Genomic DNA, 18,787 nt, shown 5'->3' on the forward strand with positions numbered 1-18,787 from the left:
TTTGGGTAGGGGGAGGGGGCCCTCTGGGGCTTGACGGATGAGTGTGGGTGTCATGGCAACGGCACTAATGAGACTGTGATTTGGGGTGGCAGTTTGGCAGATGGCTAACACAAATTGACAGAATCATCTCTTTAAATATCACTTTGTTTTTATTACACAGACATACACATGAGCGTCAGCTCCCCCCCGCAACCCCCAGCACTTTTTCTGTCCTGTCTTTTCACAAGCTCTCTGCGATTGAGACGTTTTCCTGTCACAAGAAAAAGCTCGGAGGCCCAAGAGCTCAATCATGGCCGGGCAGGAGCTCGGAGACACACTTTGGTCACAGGTGATTAAACCAGAGGGGGTTATGGCTGTTCGGAGGTTAGGAAGTCTCACGCCTGTCACCTTGGTTTATGACTCCATGGAGACCACATCTACTCTGCCGACAGCACCAGCATGAGCTTTGCATGACTAGGGATTAAGGGCAGTTGAAGGATTTAGCACAAATATTTACATGATTGCATTTAATTTGTTATTATGAAGCACCTGTAAAAAGAAGGAACAGCCTGGTGGGATCAGCGTAGTAAATGTGGCCCTCCCTGCACCCCCACCTGGTCGACTCAGATCGCCACAACGTTTGCCCTGCTATGTGAAAATAAATAATCTACAAAAAAGGAAACCACTCCCTGTCAGCAAACGCTGGGCTCTAAAAAATGTACAGTCTTTGAAAATAAGTCAAAATGTTACTTAAAAGTCTCTCTAAGTATTTACATACCGAATCATATAAAACTGCAAAAAGATAAACTGAGCAGAAATGTTAACAGCGTTATAGAAATCATTCGAGCCCTAAAATGCTTCGCAGCAAACTCAGCGACGACTGGACCGCACAGATGTTAGAAAAGCCCCCCCTCAGATTGTGTTCACTGCCAGATTATTCTCAGCTCTTTGGTAACAAACATGACCACTAAAAGACCCGGACTCTCTTTACACGTATAGATTCATACTGTCATGACATCACTTGTTTATTAAACCAGCTTTAAAACATGTTTTAAAGTCACAAACAAAGAAAAGGACATATGAACAGTACAAAATCTATCAACTAAAATCTCATGAATAGAGGTTTTATGAACGTTTTTTAGAACAGATTTGCTGTTTTGGTTGGGTCTTTTAAACTCAACCGTTTTCTACTTCCTGGCCATCTTTAGGAGACAGCGCTGAGCCCTCTGCACTTTCTACGGACCACTGAACACGCCAGCTCTGCAAACTCTGAAGAACAAGAAGCAAAACCTGGCAAAAATCACAGCTTAAGAGGCGCTCTCTGTAGTACCACTGCGTCCTATTTCCACAACACATGCAAACGGTGGTGCATTCAAACACTTTCCAAAGCCAACAGAAGAGAAGCAGAAGCTGAAGGAGGTTCACAAAGGCAAGTGGCTACATCCCACTCTTTCCAGCGGCCCAGCTACACCAGCACCACAGCAGCAAAGTTACTTTCCAATTCCTTCACTTCATCTCGGTTTACCACCCCAACATTGTTCTTCAAAGAAACTTTAAAAGGTCCTGCGTGTTAGGGACATGACACAGTAAAAGAAAACAGCAAAACAAATGGAAAACATACTTAAAACTCCAGGTGTAAAAGAAACACTTCTTTTTCAACACAAAACGTGAGGAGAACCAGTCCTCCACCTCAGTTAAAGTTCAGCTCTGTCCATGACGGGGTGACCTCTGACCTCACATCAGCACCCGACATCCACCCCCTCAGGCTTTGCAGGGGGGGTGTGGCACAGGAAGTTCTCTCTAGAGGGCCAACTATCGGCTCCTCCCACTGCCGGCTACCTGCTTATGATGAGTTCAGCTCCCTGTCTCTCAGGGGCGCTCCCTACTCCCTAACTTCTGCTCTCTCCGGATAAAGTGCCGTTGGAGTTATTGAGTGCAGCGAGGGTCTGAGCCGGGGGTCCGGACAGACTGTCTGCCGTGTCCCCGTACTCGCTTTCAGCCAGCTCCCCCTCCCGCTCACAGATGACTGTCATTGGGCTGCTGAGGATTCGGTTGCGGGCATTGTACTTGCTGCTGGCAGAAGAGGGCGGCGTGCGGGAGCGTCCGTACTTGAAGCCGCTCATTGAATAGCTTGATGGCGTCGGCGAGGACAGGGAAAAGGCATCGTAGCGGCTCCACTCGTCTGTTGCCCTCTTCCCGCGGCCTGGGGAGGAGCAGGGGCTGTTCGGGGACCCCAGTGAGGAGGAATATGCAGAGGGAGAGTCCAGCGCTGACTCGGAGTGCGTTCGCTGGGCTGAGCGAGGGCCGGTGGAACGAAGCATCTCGGTGGCCGACATCCTGAAGCTGGTCTCTGAGCGGCTGCCCTTCTTCAGGAGGAGGGCCTTGAAGGTGTCGCTGCTGGTGGAGGACTTGCGGAGGTTGCGCTGGATGGAGCCTGTCTGACGGGGCAAGGAAGACGTCGTCCCCGGGGACATCGCCCCTGGGGACATCGCCCCTGGGGACACCACACTTGGGGACACCACACTTGGGGACACCATCCCTGGGGACCCCATCACTGGGGAGCCCCCTGTAGGGGTGCCAGGTGGAGACTGGGGTTGGCTCCCAGACCGGGACTTGTCCTCCTCGGACTCCTTGCGGCCCAGGACCTTGCGCTTGGACCTAAGAAATGATAAAAATCTAATTATTGACACGTTTTTCCAAATGTGGCTTAGTGAGGTAGTGACTGCAAGGAGGGGTTATTGAATTTATGAAGAGTTGAATCATTTTATGGCAAATTAAATGTTGAACTGATGAAAGAGCAAGAAGAAATGCAGAGTTGGGGGCAGTTTGTCAGGAAGCAATCCTCAGATCCAATTATTCCCGTTAAAACGAGGCTGCAGCATATGGGATTTCATACAACAACGGAGCAGGAAGCAGCTCAGCCCAGTTTGGTATTGTTTCTGTGTAGATGTTCCCAAAAAAAAAGGGAAAAAGATTCCACTTAAATACTTGGCCAACGTGCCACAATATTTGTCCCATATCTGCCATATGCCGGCACCGCCCCCAGCAGCCATGCGTCACAGCATCTCTTACAGAGGTAAAACAATAAGCATAGAGTGGCGTGGATGCTCCAAAAAAAGAAAAAAGGAGGTCACAAGAAGAAGAGTTATACATTTTTGGTTAAACGATTTTACAAGGAAAGCTGCGGACGCTGCAGCTCTGCAGAAAAGCTCAGACGCATTGAAGTTAATCAAAAGCACAAATTGGGAAAGGTGCCCGAAGCAGTTTTAATCACACAGTGACATCCCGCCTCCTCTTAACAGGGGGTATCAGAGTGGGTGACTGCACCACTCACTCAGCCTTCAATCCACTACAACTCCTGCGCAAAAGCATGGCCATAAAGCTGCGACGGGCAGGGTACGGGGGGTTAGGGCTGGCAGGGAAACAGCGTTAATAATCTGAGGGGTCTCTGCTGCTAATCCAGAGGTAGCGCCATTGCGGTGCTTTGCTAATTTACTTGCCACTTCGCACCTCTCTAGAAAGGATGAACCCACCCTCCGCATGCCCCCTCTGCACAGGGAGGGAGAGAGGAGGGGGGGGACAGAGATAAATGCATGAGAATACAGACTCTGTGAGAGCGATTTGATGCTGAAAGTAAATGGAGCAGTGGGAGAAAAGAATCTTTAATCCTCAGATTAGATCTACAGAAAGAAATTCTTCCATGAAGGACAACAAACGAGAGCGTATGAATGGTTTGTGGGAAAATCCAAGACGGCAAAATATGCGTCTGCGCCCTAAATTCCACCTCCGTCTAGCGTCGTCCCCTGTGAGCTCACATCAGCCTTACATAAGACTGTCACACACACACACACACACACACACACACCACACACACATACACACACACACACACACACACACACACACACACACACACACACCTGAACTCATGGTCTGTGAAAATCACAAATATAAGGCCACACAGGAGAGAAGGTTATATCAATCCGGGTTATAGAGAAGTAAACAAGGCTGCAATTTAAGAGCCGTCTCCGAGAGCTCCATCGATTTCCTTTCTCCCGGCTGCATTACATTTGGTTTGGAGGATTTCCCTCCAGACGGGTTGTGTTTTATGGCTGCAGCTGTGAAGGCATTTCGTTCAGGGTTTTCATCAGAGAGAAGGGGGGGGGGGGTGCATGGATGGGAAATGAGAGGGGAAAACAAAGTATTGGACAGGTGAGAGGGGGAGAGGAAACATTTAGAGAGATAGCAAGGAAGTTGCTACGGAAAACACCAAATCTATAAAATGGAAGCTGATCATTCTGACAATATACAGCCCTGGAAAATAAGAAACCACGTCAGCAATATCATTCTCTCTTGTTTTATTATTTATAGGTATGTCTTTGAGTTAAAACATTTTTATTGAATTCTATGAACTACTGACAATGTTTCTGGAAACACTGGAATGGCTGCCATACATGTAGATTTTTTCCGGAGCTGTATTCTCTTGTATTGAACTTAAATGTCTCAAAAAGATTGAAATGTAATAACAGATATAATGTAACGAGCCCTGCTGATTGTAACTAGGTAACTTTAGTTCATTCTTCTCCGTTGGACCCTGCAGATCAAGAACCCTGAAATGATTCGATATGCTCCACACCAGGGAGGCGTGATGGAGGCATAGGTGCTAAACAAACAAAAGTCCCACAGTGAGGTTTTCCCACACATGCTTACACATTCCTGCAATCCAATTAAAGTGCACGATAAATCGCATTTGTGCACGTGTGCACTGTAAGTACATGGCCAATCTGTCTCCGGCGGAAATAAAATCCTGTGATGCTCAAGAGAACCCCGGCTGCCGCTGCACGTGACCGTGAAACACAAACTGGCGGGCTGCGTGAGGAATGTTTGCGTGTGCTCCCTTTGAAGCACGTATGCAATGTATGTCAGCGTGAAAAAAAAGAGATAGTGGAAAGACCAATCTCTCCGGTGGCCTCTAACCTAGATTAAGACCCGAGGGTGTCGAGTAGATAAATAATGGATAAAGCACCCGCCTTTTCTCTCGTGCTGAGTACGAGCAACGCTAATGTGACTTCAGTAACGCAGCCGTGAAGAACATGTCACTGGTATCGACTCGTGTTGCTTCTTCCCGAACCAGAAAAAGCCACTCAGACCCCAGAGAGAGGCGGTGTGACGGATATGAACCAGACGGGACAGTGCTGAGTAAAGTTCTGACTGAGAGGTGGAGGGCAGAGGAAGAGGAGGATGATGAGAGGAGAGGGGGATGGAAGAAGAGATATCACGGGTCAAAGGGGGAGAAGGAGCCTGGGCTTCAAGGTGATATATTGTGGTTTATGAGAGAGAGGTGGGAGGAAACACAATGACAGCATACTAAAGGGGGGAAACCTAGCTCAGTGGAATAAATTATACATCAGGAGGAAGTTGGAGTGCGTAAAGAAGTGACAAAAAAAAATAAGCAGCATCGTTATACCTGTGAATGGCGGCAAAAAGATCCTCCGTGGTCCGGGGACGCGAGGGAGTCGGGGTCACCATTTTCTCCTCAGAGGCCCCGTTGGACGGCGGGGCCGGAGATGATTCAGCCGTGCCGGAGTAGAACACCTCACCTGAGAGAGGAACAGACAAGTTACACACACACACAGTAACAACAGAGTGAACTCACACACTTTCCTCAACACCGTCCCGTCGCATTAACCTCGCTGTCTATGAAATGCATGGGGGTGCGGAGGGGGTGTGGAGGAGGTGTCTTCTTACATTCTCTTTCTGTCTCCAGATTGCCCCTTTTCCTCCTCGTCTAGTTCATCCTCTCTCCTCCTGCTCCTCCTCCTCACGTCTGCCTGAGCCGCTGCAGGCAGCCTCACTTTACGCTCCCCCTCATCCTCCCCTCACTAGATCGGTTCCCCCTCCCCTCTGTTACGATTCGAGCCCCTCCCCCTCTCCCTACCACCATGAAAAGCATCCTCTTCTGGACACTATGCCCCCCCTCCCTTACCTCAGAGAGAAGAGGGGATGGAAAGAGAGTGAGATTAAGAGGAAAAGCGAGGAAAAGGCAAAAACGGGTATTTGGAAAGAAGGATTAATGATGGAGGGAAGTGGAGTAGACAGTGGAGTGTGTGTGTTATGGGGGGGGGGGGGGGACAATGCGGGTAAAATGAAGGGACAGTAACCATAAGAGCAGATGAAATGTAGCAGAGAGTCAGAGAGGAGGCTGCAGTGGAGCTGTCCCAGTGATAAGCCCAGCTATTTTCACAGTTTTTAAAAGCTTGTTTCAAGTTTGGGAAACATTTCACAGCTGCCTGAAGAGCTGGCCACAACGCAGGCAGGCTGTGGCATCACTGCTCACCATATAGGATTATGGAAATGAGCTAAATCAACAACTCATTGAAGAAGACTCCATATAAATTTGTTTGAAAATAAACAAACACAAACTGGAACTATTTGTGTCAGGATGGAGAAAGTGGACTGATTTCGTAAAAACCTCACAGTCCTGTCCGTACTTATTATTGTATGTATTTTTATCTTTGTGTAAAAAAAGAAAAAGGCGTTTCGGACTGACAAACTTACGATGTACAATTACTGTCTTGAAGAAACACTGTAATTGTTTGCTGCCAAATGTCAATAAAAAAAGGGGGAAAAAAAGAAAAGAAAATAAGCAAACAAACATGAGAGAGTATATATATTTCTCACCAGTGTCGTCCTCCTTGGAGCTGACGGATCCAGTCGTGCTACTTGTTCCATCCCCCTCTTCCTCCTCCTCCTCCTCCTCCTCCTCCTCTCTTCATGAGCCTCTCCATTGGTATACACTGCATGGTCGGGACTTGATTGTCCGAGAGCAGCAGGTGTGTGGTCCTCCTGGGTTATTATGGGAGATGTTTCACGGCTCTGAGCTTGAACGCTTCCCTCTTCCTCCTCTTGCTCACTTTTCTTCTCTTCTTTTGTCTGTCTTTGCGGCGCATCCACTGTGTCTTCTGTCTGTAAGGGGCCGGTTGGATCCTCATGCTGAGTCTGTTCGATGATCGGTTGGGGGGTGAATTGTTGGAGAAAAGATATTTTGGGTTTCTTGGAGATCAGTGGGGGCTTCTGTTTGACAGGGGAGCTTTCAGAGCTCTGTGGGGGGCTTGGCAATACATCTTCTGCTTTTTCTCTTCTGACAAAGTAACTCTGATCCACAGATTTTCCGTTTATGACAGTACTATCTGTCGAGTCCTCTGTGATGCTGAAGTCCAAACACAAGTCTTCTAAGAGCTTTGAGACGGGGGACGGTGAGGAGTTACGGGAATCTTCTTCTGGGGAGCCGTTGGAAAGGTGCACCACGGTGGGATGCTCCAGAGAGAGAGACTTCTGCAGGGGCTTGAGGCCCTGAAGGAGGTCCACCCCTGTTCCCTGAGCGTTGGCGTGGCCCGGCGTGCCGTTAAGCTCCTTCTCTGGCCGCCTGACGGAGCGGAGCTGAACGCTCTGCAGTGCAAACGGGGTGATCAGGGGATTAGGAGACTTGGTGGGGCTGCTGGAGGGAGCTGGTCTAGGAGCATCCTTCACTGCTTTAGAAAAAGCTGGGGAAGAGAAGGATGGGACAAAAGCAGGCAGAGGAGGAGGTGGAGGGGGCCCCATAGAGGGGATAGGAGGGGGAGGTGGAGGGGGAGGACTGAAGCTCCCATTGAAGGATGAACTGGAGGGGATTAGTGTATCAGGGGATGGAGGAGGAGGGAATTCAGGGGAGATGGAGCAAGCAGGGGGTGGGCTCAGAGTTTGACCCTGGGGAGTGGTTGGAAATGGGGGAGCTGGAGGAGGAGGGCCTGCACTGGAGCATGGCGGTAGAGGGGGAGGAAAGGATGGAGGTGGGCTGAGAGGGGTGGTGGGAGCTGAGGAGGAAAGCAGGAGCAAGGGTGGAGGTGGTGGGGGAGGAGGTCCGCAGCTTTTGATTGAGTCCGAGGTGTTGGAGGAAAGGGAGGTGGAAGAAGAGGAGATGGACACAGATGAGAGGAGGGAGGACTTCCTCTCGGGCACCCTGGGCCTGGGCCGGCTCCCCGATGGAGACATTGACCTGGCGAACGAGGGCACGGGGGTCCCAGCTGTGGGGGTGTTGGACTGGCTTGAGTAGCCGCTAGAGGGCGAGGTCAGCCGGTGCACCCGGTCCGGCGAGGACGTGGACGCCTTGGGCTTCACTGCGATGTCGCCCTCCTGGCCTGGAGCTCCGGGCGCCCGGCTGCTGTTCAGGACCTCCCCTCCATCGTGTAGCTCTCCGGGGGGAGCCTCGGCCAACATGTTGTTTGTGCCATGAGCCTGGGGCGAGTGTGCCCTCTGGTCTCCTTGGTTACGCGGGTAGTCCATGTAGTAGCCCCAGGAATCGGCATAGTCTGAGCGCAAGCTACTGGTGTCACTCTGAGCAGGCGTCACGTGGCAGAGCGAATACACGTTGGACACGCCGCCGCAGTTGGCGTTAGCTACGAGCGATGCTGCAGAGCTGCAGGCGCTGGTGCTGCTCTGACTGCGCGGCCGCAGCACCCAAGGGTCATCGTAGTCGCTGCATGGGCTGTGCGAGGGCGAGGAAGGTGAAGCCCCTATTCCCTTCCCTCCCCTCAGCCCCATCTGCAGGCTCTGCTGCAGGCTGGCGATCAGGGTCTCATTGAGCATGGTTGCGTTCGGCTCCTTAGCGCCGCTGAGGGCGCTGACGCCTCCGAGGGGCTTCTTCCCAGAGCTTTTGCGCCTAAGAGAGTCCGTGCGAGCCGGAGGCAGCGGGGGCTTCTTGGACTTGCGGAGTGAGATGCTTCGTGACAGCGAGCGGTCGCTGTACAAGCTTCCAGAGTCTTCCTGATTGGCCATTTCACGGCACTCGTACATGCTGTGCCTGGCGGCCCGTGTGGGCGCCGCGCCGTGCCCGCTGCCATGGCTCCGAGAGCGCAGGCCTGAGTCCATGTGCATGGAGGTGTAGTACCCGTCATTGTCTTGGGAATAGAGGGAGCTGGAGTCAGTGGTGGTCCTAGAGGAGTGGTCCAGGCTGCTGTACAGCTGGTTTATGGGGGTGGAGCAGCTGGAGGTCAAGGTGCGGTGTGGAATCACCATGTTCTCTGGCGTGTCGTAGATCCATTGTTCCTCTGGCAGGCCGGAGGGCGGCGTGGGGGCCAAGGTGCTGTGGCTATGTATACTGCTGTCAGAATGCCCCGACTCGCTAGCAGGGGCTGCGACCACCAGACCGCCATCCCGTGGTGGGTGAGTGGGGGTCGAAGTGGCCAAGGCTGGGCAGGTGGAGCTGTGGGTAAAGGATTTTGGGCTGGGGCTCATGGGGTCTGTGTTGGTGGAGGAAGCCAGGCTGAGCGGTCGAGCCGTGGGGTAAGCTGAGGTCGGGGAGGTGTTGAGCATAATGACCTCAGAGGAGCTGGATAGGGTGGCGTTGGGGATGAGTGAGGTGGAATAGGCAGCATGTGGGGACACCAAAGATGCCGGGCCACCCCCCCAATCACTGCCCTTTGCCCCCCTCAGCTCCTGAGACTTGGGCCGGGGCAGGGTGCCTGTCCTTGGGGCGTTTCTCATGTGCACCACTGTGTCGTCAACCTGCAGCCTCCCAATCTGCCTCTGAGGCGCAGTGTGCTCTTCTGACTTGATGGGGGTGCTGCTATAGATGGGGTCAGCACTGAGAGACACTCTGGCCCCCGGTCGAGGGAGACTGTGGAAGCGGGAAAGATCTCTGTTGTACTGCGGCAGCATCACGACCCCCGAGCTGTCACTGCTGGAGATTGATATACTTCCTGTTGAGGAGGAAGCAGAAATGCCGGCCATTTGAGCCGCAATGCCCTGTCCTCTCTGAGCCCGGATCCTCCTCATGGACGGGGGCACAACTTTCACTTCTTCCGTTTGGCAGCCGGAGTCTCTGGTGTCTGAACGCCGGAGCGTGGAGTTGACACTCCCAACTCGGCCCAAGGTGGAGTACTGTCCCGGGATGAACATGGAATGCGGTCGGAGATCTCCTTTTGCTGTTGTCAAAGGGAGAAGGAAAATAAAACATGTTATTGATCAAAATACCATGTTTTCTCTTCGTGCATCACTAAGCATACCCCCCCCCCCCCTAAACTTTAGCCACAATGCTTCTGCTCTTCTGCCTGGACAGATAAACTGTGGTCACATGGCGGCTAATTAATTAGATTTGCTGTAACCGTCACATGCGTTAATAACTCCCGGTCTGCTTCGTTTAAGGAGGAAAGGATATGAGGGGAGACAGAAAGGCTCCTTACTAAGCTTCCTCTCCTAGGTCTGGCTCAGAAAGAATAGATGGTAAAGCGAATAATACCCTAGGGTCCATGACAGGCAGCTGCTAAGGTGCGAGGCCACCAACAAACGCAAACATGGAAACAGACATGGTCATGCACTGTGTATGGACAGAGCATACAGAATTTGCAGATAGGTATAGAGACAAGGACACACGGAAATGCAGATACCACAAAGACACACACACCAAACATACCGGCTTGTAAACAAACAATTTGAAGAATGAGTTGTAAAACGAGAGATGATGTCTATTGTGCCTCCCATCTGTGTTGCCTCTCCTGTTGATGCTCGTATTCCAAAACATACACACACTCTTGCGTCCTTTCTCGCTCTCTTTCTCTGAACCACACATACACTCTCTTCCTCCTTTGCTAAAAGCTGGAGTGACAGCTTGGGTGCTGCTGCTGCTGCTGCTGCGATAGATTAAGCTGCAGGTCTACTTTCGCAGGCAGCTCTTGTACAAGGAGAGGGAGGGATGAAGCACTGGGACAATTACCCCGGCCCAGTAATCATGACATTCAGAGGCTGTCGTCAGCTGGTCACTAACCAGACTTTAAAGCTCCTTTACCATCAGCCTTGGTGATCTTATCGTGAAGAGAAATGACATTCTCCTTACATGTGTCTGCTGTCCTACAGATCAGAAATGTGTAAATAAACATCAGCCAGCAGAGCAGTGTCAGCTTAGTAAGCTTAGCGCACGCTTAACACCCAGCTACGTGTGACTAAGGGAAAGGGGACCACTGGAACTTCATATTTGTTATTAAACCTCATCTGTTTGGAGGTCTTGAGGGTTATATGTTTTTAAACGACAGCTAAAGACACATCTTTTTAGATTAGCTTTTTATTAGCATACCTGCCTTAAATGGTCTTTCTGTCTTTATAATTTACCTACTTTTATTTTGTTTTATTAGTCTTAAACGGGTTTTAACTTGTCTTATTTATTTAACAGTTTTAATAGCAACATTTCCTTTGAGGTTGGTCTTATAATATGTTTACCCTTTATTATAATGATGACGGTTTTATTACTATCATCCTTCTACGTCTTATTGTCCACATGTTTGCTTTGATTTTATATCATTGCATTGACTTACTTAGTCTTGTGTCTTATTTTTAAGAGAGGAATCTTTCCTGTTAAAATGTTATATTTTGTTGCTATGCTGCATACAGTATCTGAAAATGTCTCAACATCTGATCTGAGGGATATTTATTGTTGTTTGTTTTGTGATGTGTGCCATTTTGTAAAGCACTTTGAGCTGCACGTGCTGTATGAACAGTGCTATATAAATAAACATTTATTATTATTATTTATTATGTTCTGATGACGAAGGGTTGGGCCTTTTTCCTTGATCAGGGGTCTATTGTCTCACAATCAATACATGTTGGTGAGTAAAAAACACACGGGACACATGCTAGATTATCAATCTGGCCCCAGGATTAAGGCACAGAGACACAATTCACAGAAACAGGACAGCAGACAGTTAAGCTGAAAGATTATAGCACAACATGTATGTTACAATGGTAAACCCTGCACTTAACGTGTATTATCAGACATGAGAAAACGTCTAAAATGAGATTAAATAAGTGCAAATGTTTCTAGGAGGAAAAAAGGGGGGACATAATACAAGTGAAAAGAATGTCATGATGTGTCTCTGGCTGTGGATACAGTTTAAAAGGGTAGAGGAGAGCAAATAAGGACACTGTATGAAGAACTGAAACAGCTGAACATCTGCAGGGCCCGATCCAACACTGTGGACTTGCATGTGTCATTTTCTCCATCCCTTTCTTAGAAAAATACCGTTGGGGTGAGTTCAGTCTCCCTTTAATGTTTAAAGTTAATGGATTAGGCCAAAATGCATAGTGAGTACGGTTATAGTAAGTGATGAAGGAAAGTGGGGGTGCTGGTCCAGAGTGTTGGTACAGGTCTGTGGACAGTACAGGGCAAAGGATTTCCCCACAGTGATCCATACCTAGCTCATGGTTGAAGTTGTCAGGCAGCCCTGATATAGTCTTTCTGCGCTTGACCTTCTTGGGCCGGCGGCACATGGTGTCTGAGTTAATGAGGGAGCGCCGGACGTTGGCCTGTCGGTCAAACACTGCCCCTGGTAGCCGGGAGGGCGAGAACAAGGCAGGCGGACACATAGGCAAACAGCAGTCAGTTAGTGGAGAGGAACAAACTCAACAACATGCAGAAAGTTTGGTGTTTTTAAGTTTTAACATGCAGCAGGTGGAGAAACCTGAAGGGTCGGTTTAACCAAATGTAACAAAACATTTCCCTTCAGTGATATCTAGCTACGCATATAGTTTTGCCGTTCTTTGCCCAAGTTTTGAGATAAAGCCATGGACAGTTTTTGTAAGGAGTGATTTATAGTTTCATGGAAACTATAGCTATGATTTTAAAACCGAGTTTCAATTGATGCGTGTGCCAGAAATCAAATTCCATTCTAAAAGGCAAAATTAATTCTGGGACAATACCAAATAAAAAAATCTGTATCTGTTTGTGTATGATAAGGGTGAGCCCTTAACTTTTCTTCCACCAGTCAAAATAAAATGGCTATTAATGAAAGCACAGGCTGGCAAAGAAAACGTTTACTCTGAAGGCTTGTGATCATTTCAAACTGAGGTGTTAACACACATGTGAGAAATGTGAGATGTTGAATACACATGCACAGAACAGATATGAGTAGGAGCATGCATGCACACACATTCACTCGTCTCCAGATCCTTCTCACTCTCCTCCCATCCTCCCTGAAGGAAGACAAATATCTTACGAGGGGCTGCTCTTCTTTCTGCTATTTGGCTAGCTGGTGACAGCCAGCAGGCGTTAGGGAAATAGAAATTGATATGAGGGGCAGATAGTGTCTATCACATTCCTCCCCAAAGTTACGGAAAATCCCTGATCCCTCTCTTTGTGTCACTGTGTGTGTGTGTGTGTGTGTGTGTGTGTGTGTGTGTGTGTGTGTGTGTGTGTGTGTGTTCCTTCTCTTGTTGAGAGTAATGTAAAGTGACAGGAGATGAAGTGCTTTATGTGGACTGGGACCACATTAAGCAGTCATTAGGGTCTGAAGGACAGCGGGATTGCAGCTGTTTTAGCTTTGACAACACTTAAAATGTAGATGTTGATACTGAACTGCATTTAAGGGGATGATCATCTGTATAGATGTCATACAAAAGGTCTATGTCAAACATCAGACAAGCTACAGTGTATGTTAATGACCAGAACTGGCAGAATGAGACGTTATTTCTGTGTGTGTGGTCGATAGCGCAGAAAATTCTGACATGCTAACAGGGGAACTGCATCGGCGCTTTTCGATGTGTTCATCTGTCAACGAACCTGTGAGCTGACATCAAGTCAGTGAAAAGCCTTGACCCTTGGAGGAGCTGTCAAACCATTTTCGCACACAAACGCTCATTCACACGCGCATAAAAGGAAGGTGAAGGTCAGTCTGCATGAAGCATGATGGAAGGAGAGAATATACGCAGAGGTACAGGAGGAGAGGCACACATCCATGACTGACACTTACAGGTTTCTCTCTGTGGATGGATGGATAGAGTAATTGATCAGTCTATAATCCACTCATCCACAGAGGGTTAATTAAAGGAACAGTCTGACATTTTGCCTGTTTGGATCATTCCCTTTTACCTTACTGAGATTTAGATGAGAAGACCAGTAAAATCAGGAGATTTAATATGTTAATATAGCAGTTTATTTTAATAAACAAGCGTAATGGTTTAAAATCCAGCGCCACCACAAGGTCAACATTTGAATATGTCCAATACTCTTACATGGACAACTACTGACTGATTTCCCATGAATCTCAGCTGTATTTAGGTGGTTCACTTGCCATGCTTTGTCCTTGTTATCTCCTTTTAAACAATAAAAGACCTGAAAATGTTGATCTCTTCATCAAAGTGTCAGTCATTTAAAACGTTTTAAAAGGTCAGAAAGTTCCTTCATGACAAACAAAACACAATGTGTGATGGGAGCTGTGAGGTTAATGTTACTAAATAGACAAGGGGGATGATTGAGACCAGATCTAGTAGTTAGATCTTTCTATGTTTATATGAAACTAGATGATCAGGATATGTGTTTTCCACTACAAACACAGATGGTAGCTACTCGCTCCTAACTGAGAAGTGGAAGGAAACGGTTAGATGACAGAGGTTTGCTAAGAGGTCATACCTGTGACGTTGATAGCGACTATGTCTGTGGCTACGGCCTGAGCCACTAGCCTCATCTTCTCCTCCGGGGTGGGGAGGGGTGCGCCCTTGTTCCATACGATTTTTCCGTCAACCTCGTAACACTCCCCTCCCTCAACCCCTCCCTGGGGGGTCTGGGGCCTCATGGACAGCTGAGATTTGTCGTCCTCCGCTGATGATGCTGTGGACTACATGATAAAGAGAGAGAAAGGGTTATAATAGAAGAGGAGCAAGGAGAAAGGGGGATTTTAAAAAGGGTGAAGACAGAAAGGGGGAATAGGTATATATATATAATAGGGGCAATAAGAAGAGATGGGGGAGTAACAGTGTCAATCAAATGCAAAGGTGAAAGAAAAGACAGGAAGGAAGAGTAACAAATGGAAACGATTGTTATGTAATATTGAATTAAAGCGTTACAGAACACACATGTACATAAAATGAATGGGTGAGTAATATTGTAGAATAGAGAAGAGCGGTACAGACTGTATTGACACGTACGAACAGTCTTCTACATATTACAATTGCTGTGACCTTTAGAGGCTCGTGTTGTGTGCCGTAAACATGTTTCACAAACAATCAAACCCACATGGAAACACACACACGGATTAACACACTTTGGCACACAGACACATCTATCAGAGTTAAACCTGACGGAGCGTTTTAAAGATGGCAAGATAAAAGCAGAGAGCATCAGCGCGGAAGAAGAGAGAAAATCACTCATGCCTTAAACTGTGTCTCACACACTAACAGTCCTCCATCCTGAAGCAGGAATTACTGCCGAGAACCAAACAGACAACTACAGTTTACTGCAGCGTTCACGCTTGAAATTGAGCAGTTAGTCAACAGTAAACTAGCTTTTTACAGTTGGCTGTCAGTGTCCATTTGAGGTTTTGAATCATTGTTTTGAGTAAAGACAGGTTAAGATTTCAAAACCAAGTGGACACAAAAAGCAAAGCGAAATCATTTAGACTTCACCACCTAACATTTCTCCGGCTGTTTCTTGAACAGATTAAGCTTTCAGTGTGATTTTGTTCGTCAGAGTTTGAAAATTGGTGGTAAAAAAGAGCCCAGAATCTCCCAAATACATCCAGTAATCAATCCCTACGTCCATTAGAGTCCCAAGCACTAAACAGAAAGGGTGGATATTTGTGCTTTCATACAAACCATGCATGGGTGGATGGATAAATAGGGGGGGTGGAAAAAGAGGAGGCAGAAAACGGGGAGGATATAAAGAAAGGATCTCAGCAATAGTTTGTTGGCTTGTTATTTCACATTGTGGCTCAACCTGCAGTCCTGTTTCTCCCTCTGAAGCTGCTGTCAGGCACAGTTAGGCTCAATTTTCCCAGGACAACAGGAAGTGATGGGGAAGAGGGACAAACAGCGGAAAGTAGAAGGACAGATAATGAGAGATGGGAGTCGACCGTTGAGAGGGACAACAGCATATTATGAAGGTCAAGGGGCAAGCATGAAGAGAGCAGCCGACAACAAGGGTCTCTTGGGAACAAAGGAGACCCTGATACTGACATTGAAACAAAAAATGTGGAGGAGAGGAAACAAATATGACTGTCAAACCATTAACATGTCATTTCACAATAATGGTCTGTTAGTAAAAAGACCAATAAATCCACTTTGTTGTCGGTTTTTTGCCTGGTTATTTATCTATTTTGATTCCTTATTTTCCACACATCAATACAGAGGAAAAACAACTAAAATATATAATAAAAAAGACTGAAGGCAGCAAGGGTTTATTCTGTCTATACTTTCAGCTCTGCCTGAAATTATGACAGACCAGAAAATGAGATGTAAAGATGTAATTGAACTATACTTTTTCATAATGCTTGCTGACAAAAAAAAAAAGGCTTAATGCTGGTTCTTTAAGTACCATTAGTGCTTATTATTGCATTGTCTGGCAGTATTTCATTTCTATTCTGTTATTTCTTTCACTATTTGTATTGGTTTCATTTGTTTTATGCCCTATATATATTATGTTCCAATGTTGGAGGAGCTCTGGACTTAACTTTCCATTGCCATATCTACACTGTAGCTACTGTGCCCATGGCAATAAAGCCTTGAATCCTATAAATCTCTTCTTACTAACTCCCAAAATCTGGTTCGCTAGACTCATTTTCAATAAGCTAGACTAACAGGGTAGAAATCCCATATTTAAAATTGAGAATTATTTGTGTAATAAATAAATTTAAAAGTCTGCCAGGGAGTCAGAGAATTATTGAGAGTAAATTAAGAAAATGTGCATTGTAGGATTGGACCACTAGAGGGCAGTCTGACACTGTTTAAAGTAGTGGAGGAGAGTTGCTGCTGAATCAGCTGTGCACACAGGCACTTTAATAAAAATCAAACAAAACTGACTGTTACATCTAGACAGTTGCGTATGTGTACCTTCTTATCAGTGTCATCCTCCTGTTCATCCTGCAGGCTACTGGTGGACTGTAGGGGGTCAGAGAAGGTGGGACCCTGAGAGTAGTACTGAGAGCTCCTGAATCCATCTTTCCTCAACTTGTCGCATTCTGCAGGACGAACAAAAAAAGGAATCTATTAATACAGACAAAAAAAACTTGGAATGCTCCTTTGGTTGTCTTTCTTTGAGCCGTTCATACAGATACTCATTAAGATCACAGGTATATATTGGAGAATCATTTGTCAGGAGAAATCATCAAAACACATTTGAACAGAGTTTGTGTTGAATGTGATTCAGAAGAGTTGCTACAGTTCACACAGATACATTGATAAACCTTTTTTCAATTTAACGTTAAATTACCAAGTATTGTTCAAAAGAATAAGTGTAATTGTTACAGGCTAATTTGTGCATAGACTATTAATAAGTCATTTAATAGCACTAAAGTAGTAAGGATGAAATATAGTTAGGACACACAGACGTAGTGGTATAAAACTGTGTGTATGTGTATGTGTATGTGTGTGTGTGTGTGTGTGTGTGTGTGTGTGTGTATGTGTGTGTGAGCGTTCATCAGTCTATCAGTCCCTGTTGGACGCTGCCAGGCACTGCTCACACTCCTTCTCGTCACCACCTGCTGTGACGGGCTAGTGATGTATGTCTGCAAGTGTGCAAGTGTGTGTGTGTGTGTGTGTGTGTGTGTGTGTGTGTGTGTGTGTGTGTGTGTGTGTGTGTGTGTGTGTGTGTGTGTGTGTGTGTGTGTGTGTGTGTGTGCCATCGTGTGATAAGAAAATACTTGATATAGGGATGTGTGTGCATGTGTGTAAAGGCGGGGGTATCAGTTTCAGTCTGTCACACCCAGATGGCAGAACTGTCCCTCTCTCTCCTCCATCCCCCTCTTCCTCTAAGGGGGCATTTAGCACCTCATCTCCCTCTCTCTCACTCACTCTCTACTAGTGCACTCTTTGTCTTTAATTAGCTAATTATATTCACGTGCTATCTCTAAAAAACAAAGTTGGGGTTGAGTGTGCATTTGCTGAAGTCTGCATCCAAAAGATACTGTTTGATCATGAACCTCACACACTTGTTTTTAAATAGCTTTGAATAAAAAATGAACTGAATTGTCCCTCTGCTGAATTGAAAGCACATGCATCAATGTCTTCCTCTGCATATTCCCCCTAATCCATACAAATATAAACCTTGCAGGTCTTTCATCTCGCCTCTTTGGGATTTATTCAGTGTGTGATGCACAATCAAAAATCCTTTTTGGTGAGTGACACGTGTGTGAACCAAAGCACATCCACATCACTCCTCGCCTGGCACCTCAGAGATGCTGCTTTAGATCCCTTTCATGTGCCATCTATCTCCATAGCTAATTACAGCCCATCTCTGCGGAGAGACAAGCTGGTGCATGTGTGATGCTGTCAGTTAATGGATACTAATGGGGTTGGCAAAGGTAGCGAGTGGAACACGCTGACGTGGTAGCGGCGTGGAAGAAGGGTTTCAGGAAGCCTGATGATAATGACGGGGAGCGGAGCAGTTACGATGATTGGGGAAGGTTGATTAAATAAATAGGGCTTAATGAGCTGCTTGTTGCTAGGCAGAACTGAAAGGGTGGGGGCGAGAGAAAAGAGCAGAAAGAATGATGGATAGTGAGGATTACATTATTTAAAAACATATCTTAGAGTTTCTCTATGACCTCCCAGCTTGAAATAAACGTGTTTATTAATTCACATTTATTCTTACAAAAATAAATCCTATCAACAAACTGCAACCCCTGGTTTAACGCAATGACATCATTGACTTTACTGTTATTGTGATATTATTGACAAAAACAGGCAACTGTTATGTAAAGCCTCTGGTATATGTCGACCTGTTTGCATATTTTCTGTATCCCACCAGCTGCCTGCAAAAGCCTCACGGCTAAACACACTGAAATCTGTGTGA

The 18,787-nt window shown here is 46.9% G+C and overlaps 1 protein-coding gene across 1 annotated transcript in view; it reads right to left on the minus strand.

Annotated features, from left to right (window-relative positions):
* Positions 1–130: 130 nt before the first annotated feature.
* Positions 131–18,787, minus strand: part of LOC134877089 (NHS-like protein 1) — a 93,410-nt gene continuing 74,753 nt past the window's right edge. Inside the window, 7 exon segments of the mRNA XM_063902462.1 lie at positions 131–2,637; positions 5,447–5,579; positions 6,661–6,739; positions 6,742–9,941; positions 12,201–12,332; positions 14,414–14,618; positions 16,828–16,955. Of these exon segments, the coding sequence (XP_063758532.1) occupies positions 1,869–2,637; positions 5,447–5,579; positions 6,661–6,739; positions 6,742–9,941; positions 12,201–12,332; positions 14,414–14,618; positions 16,828–16,955 (4,646 nt within the window). The 3' untranslated portion in view covers positions 131–1,868.

This window comes from Eleginops maclovinus, chromosome 15 (genome assembly GCF_036324505.1).
Source record: "Eleginops maclovinus isolate JMC-PN-2008 ecotype Puerto Natales chromosome 15, JC_Emac_rtc_rv5, whole genome shotgun sequence".
Taxonomy (NCBI): domain Eukaryota; kingdom Metazoa; phylum Chordata; class Actinopteri; order Perciformes; family Eleginopidae; genus Eleginops; species Eleginops maclovinus.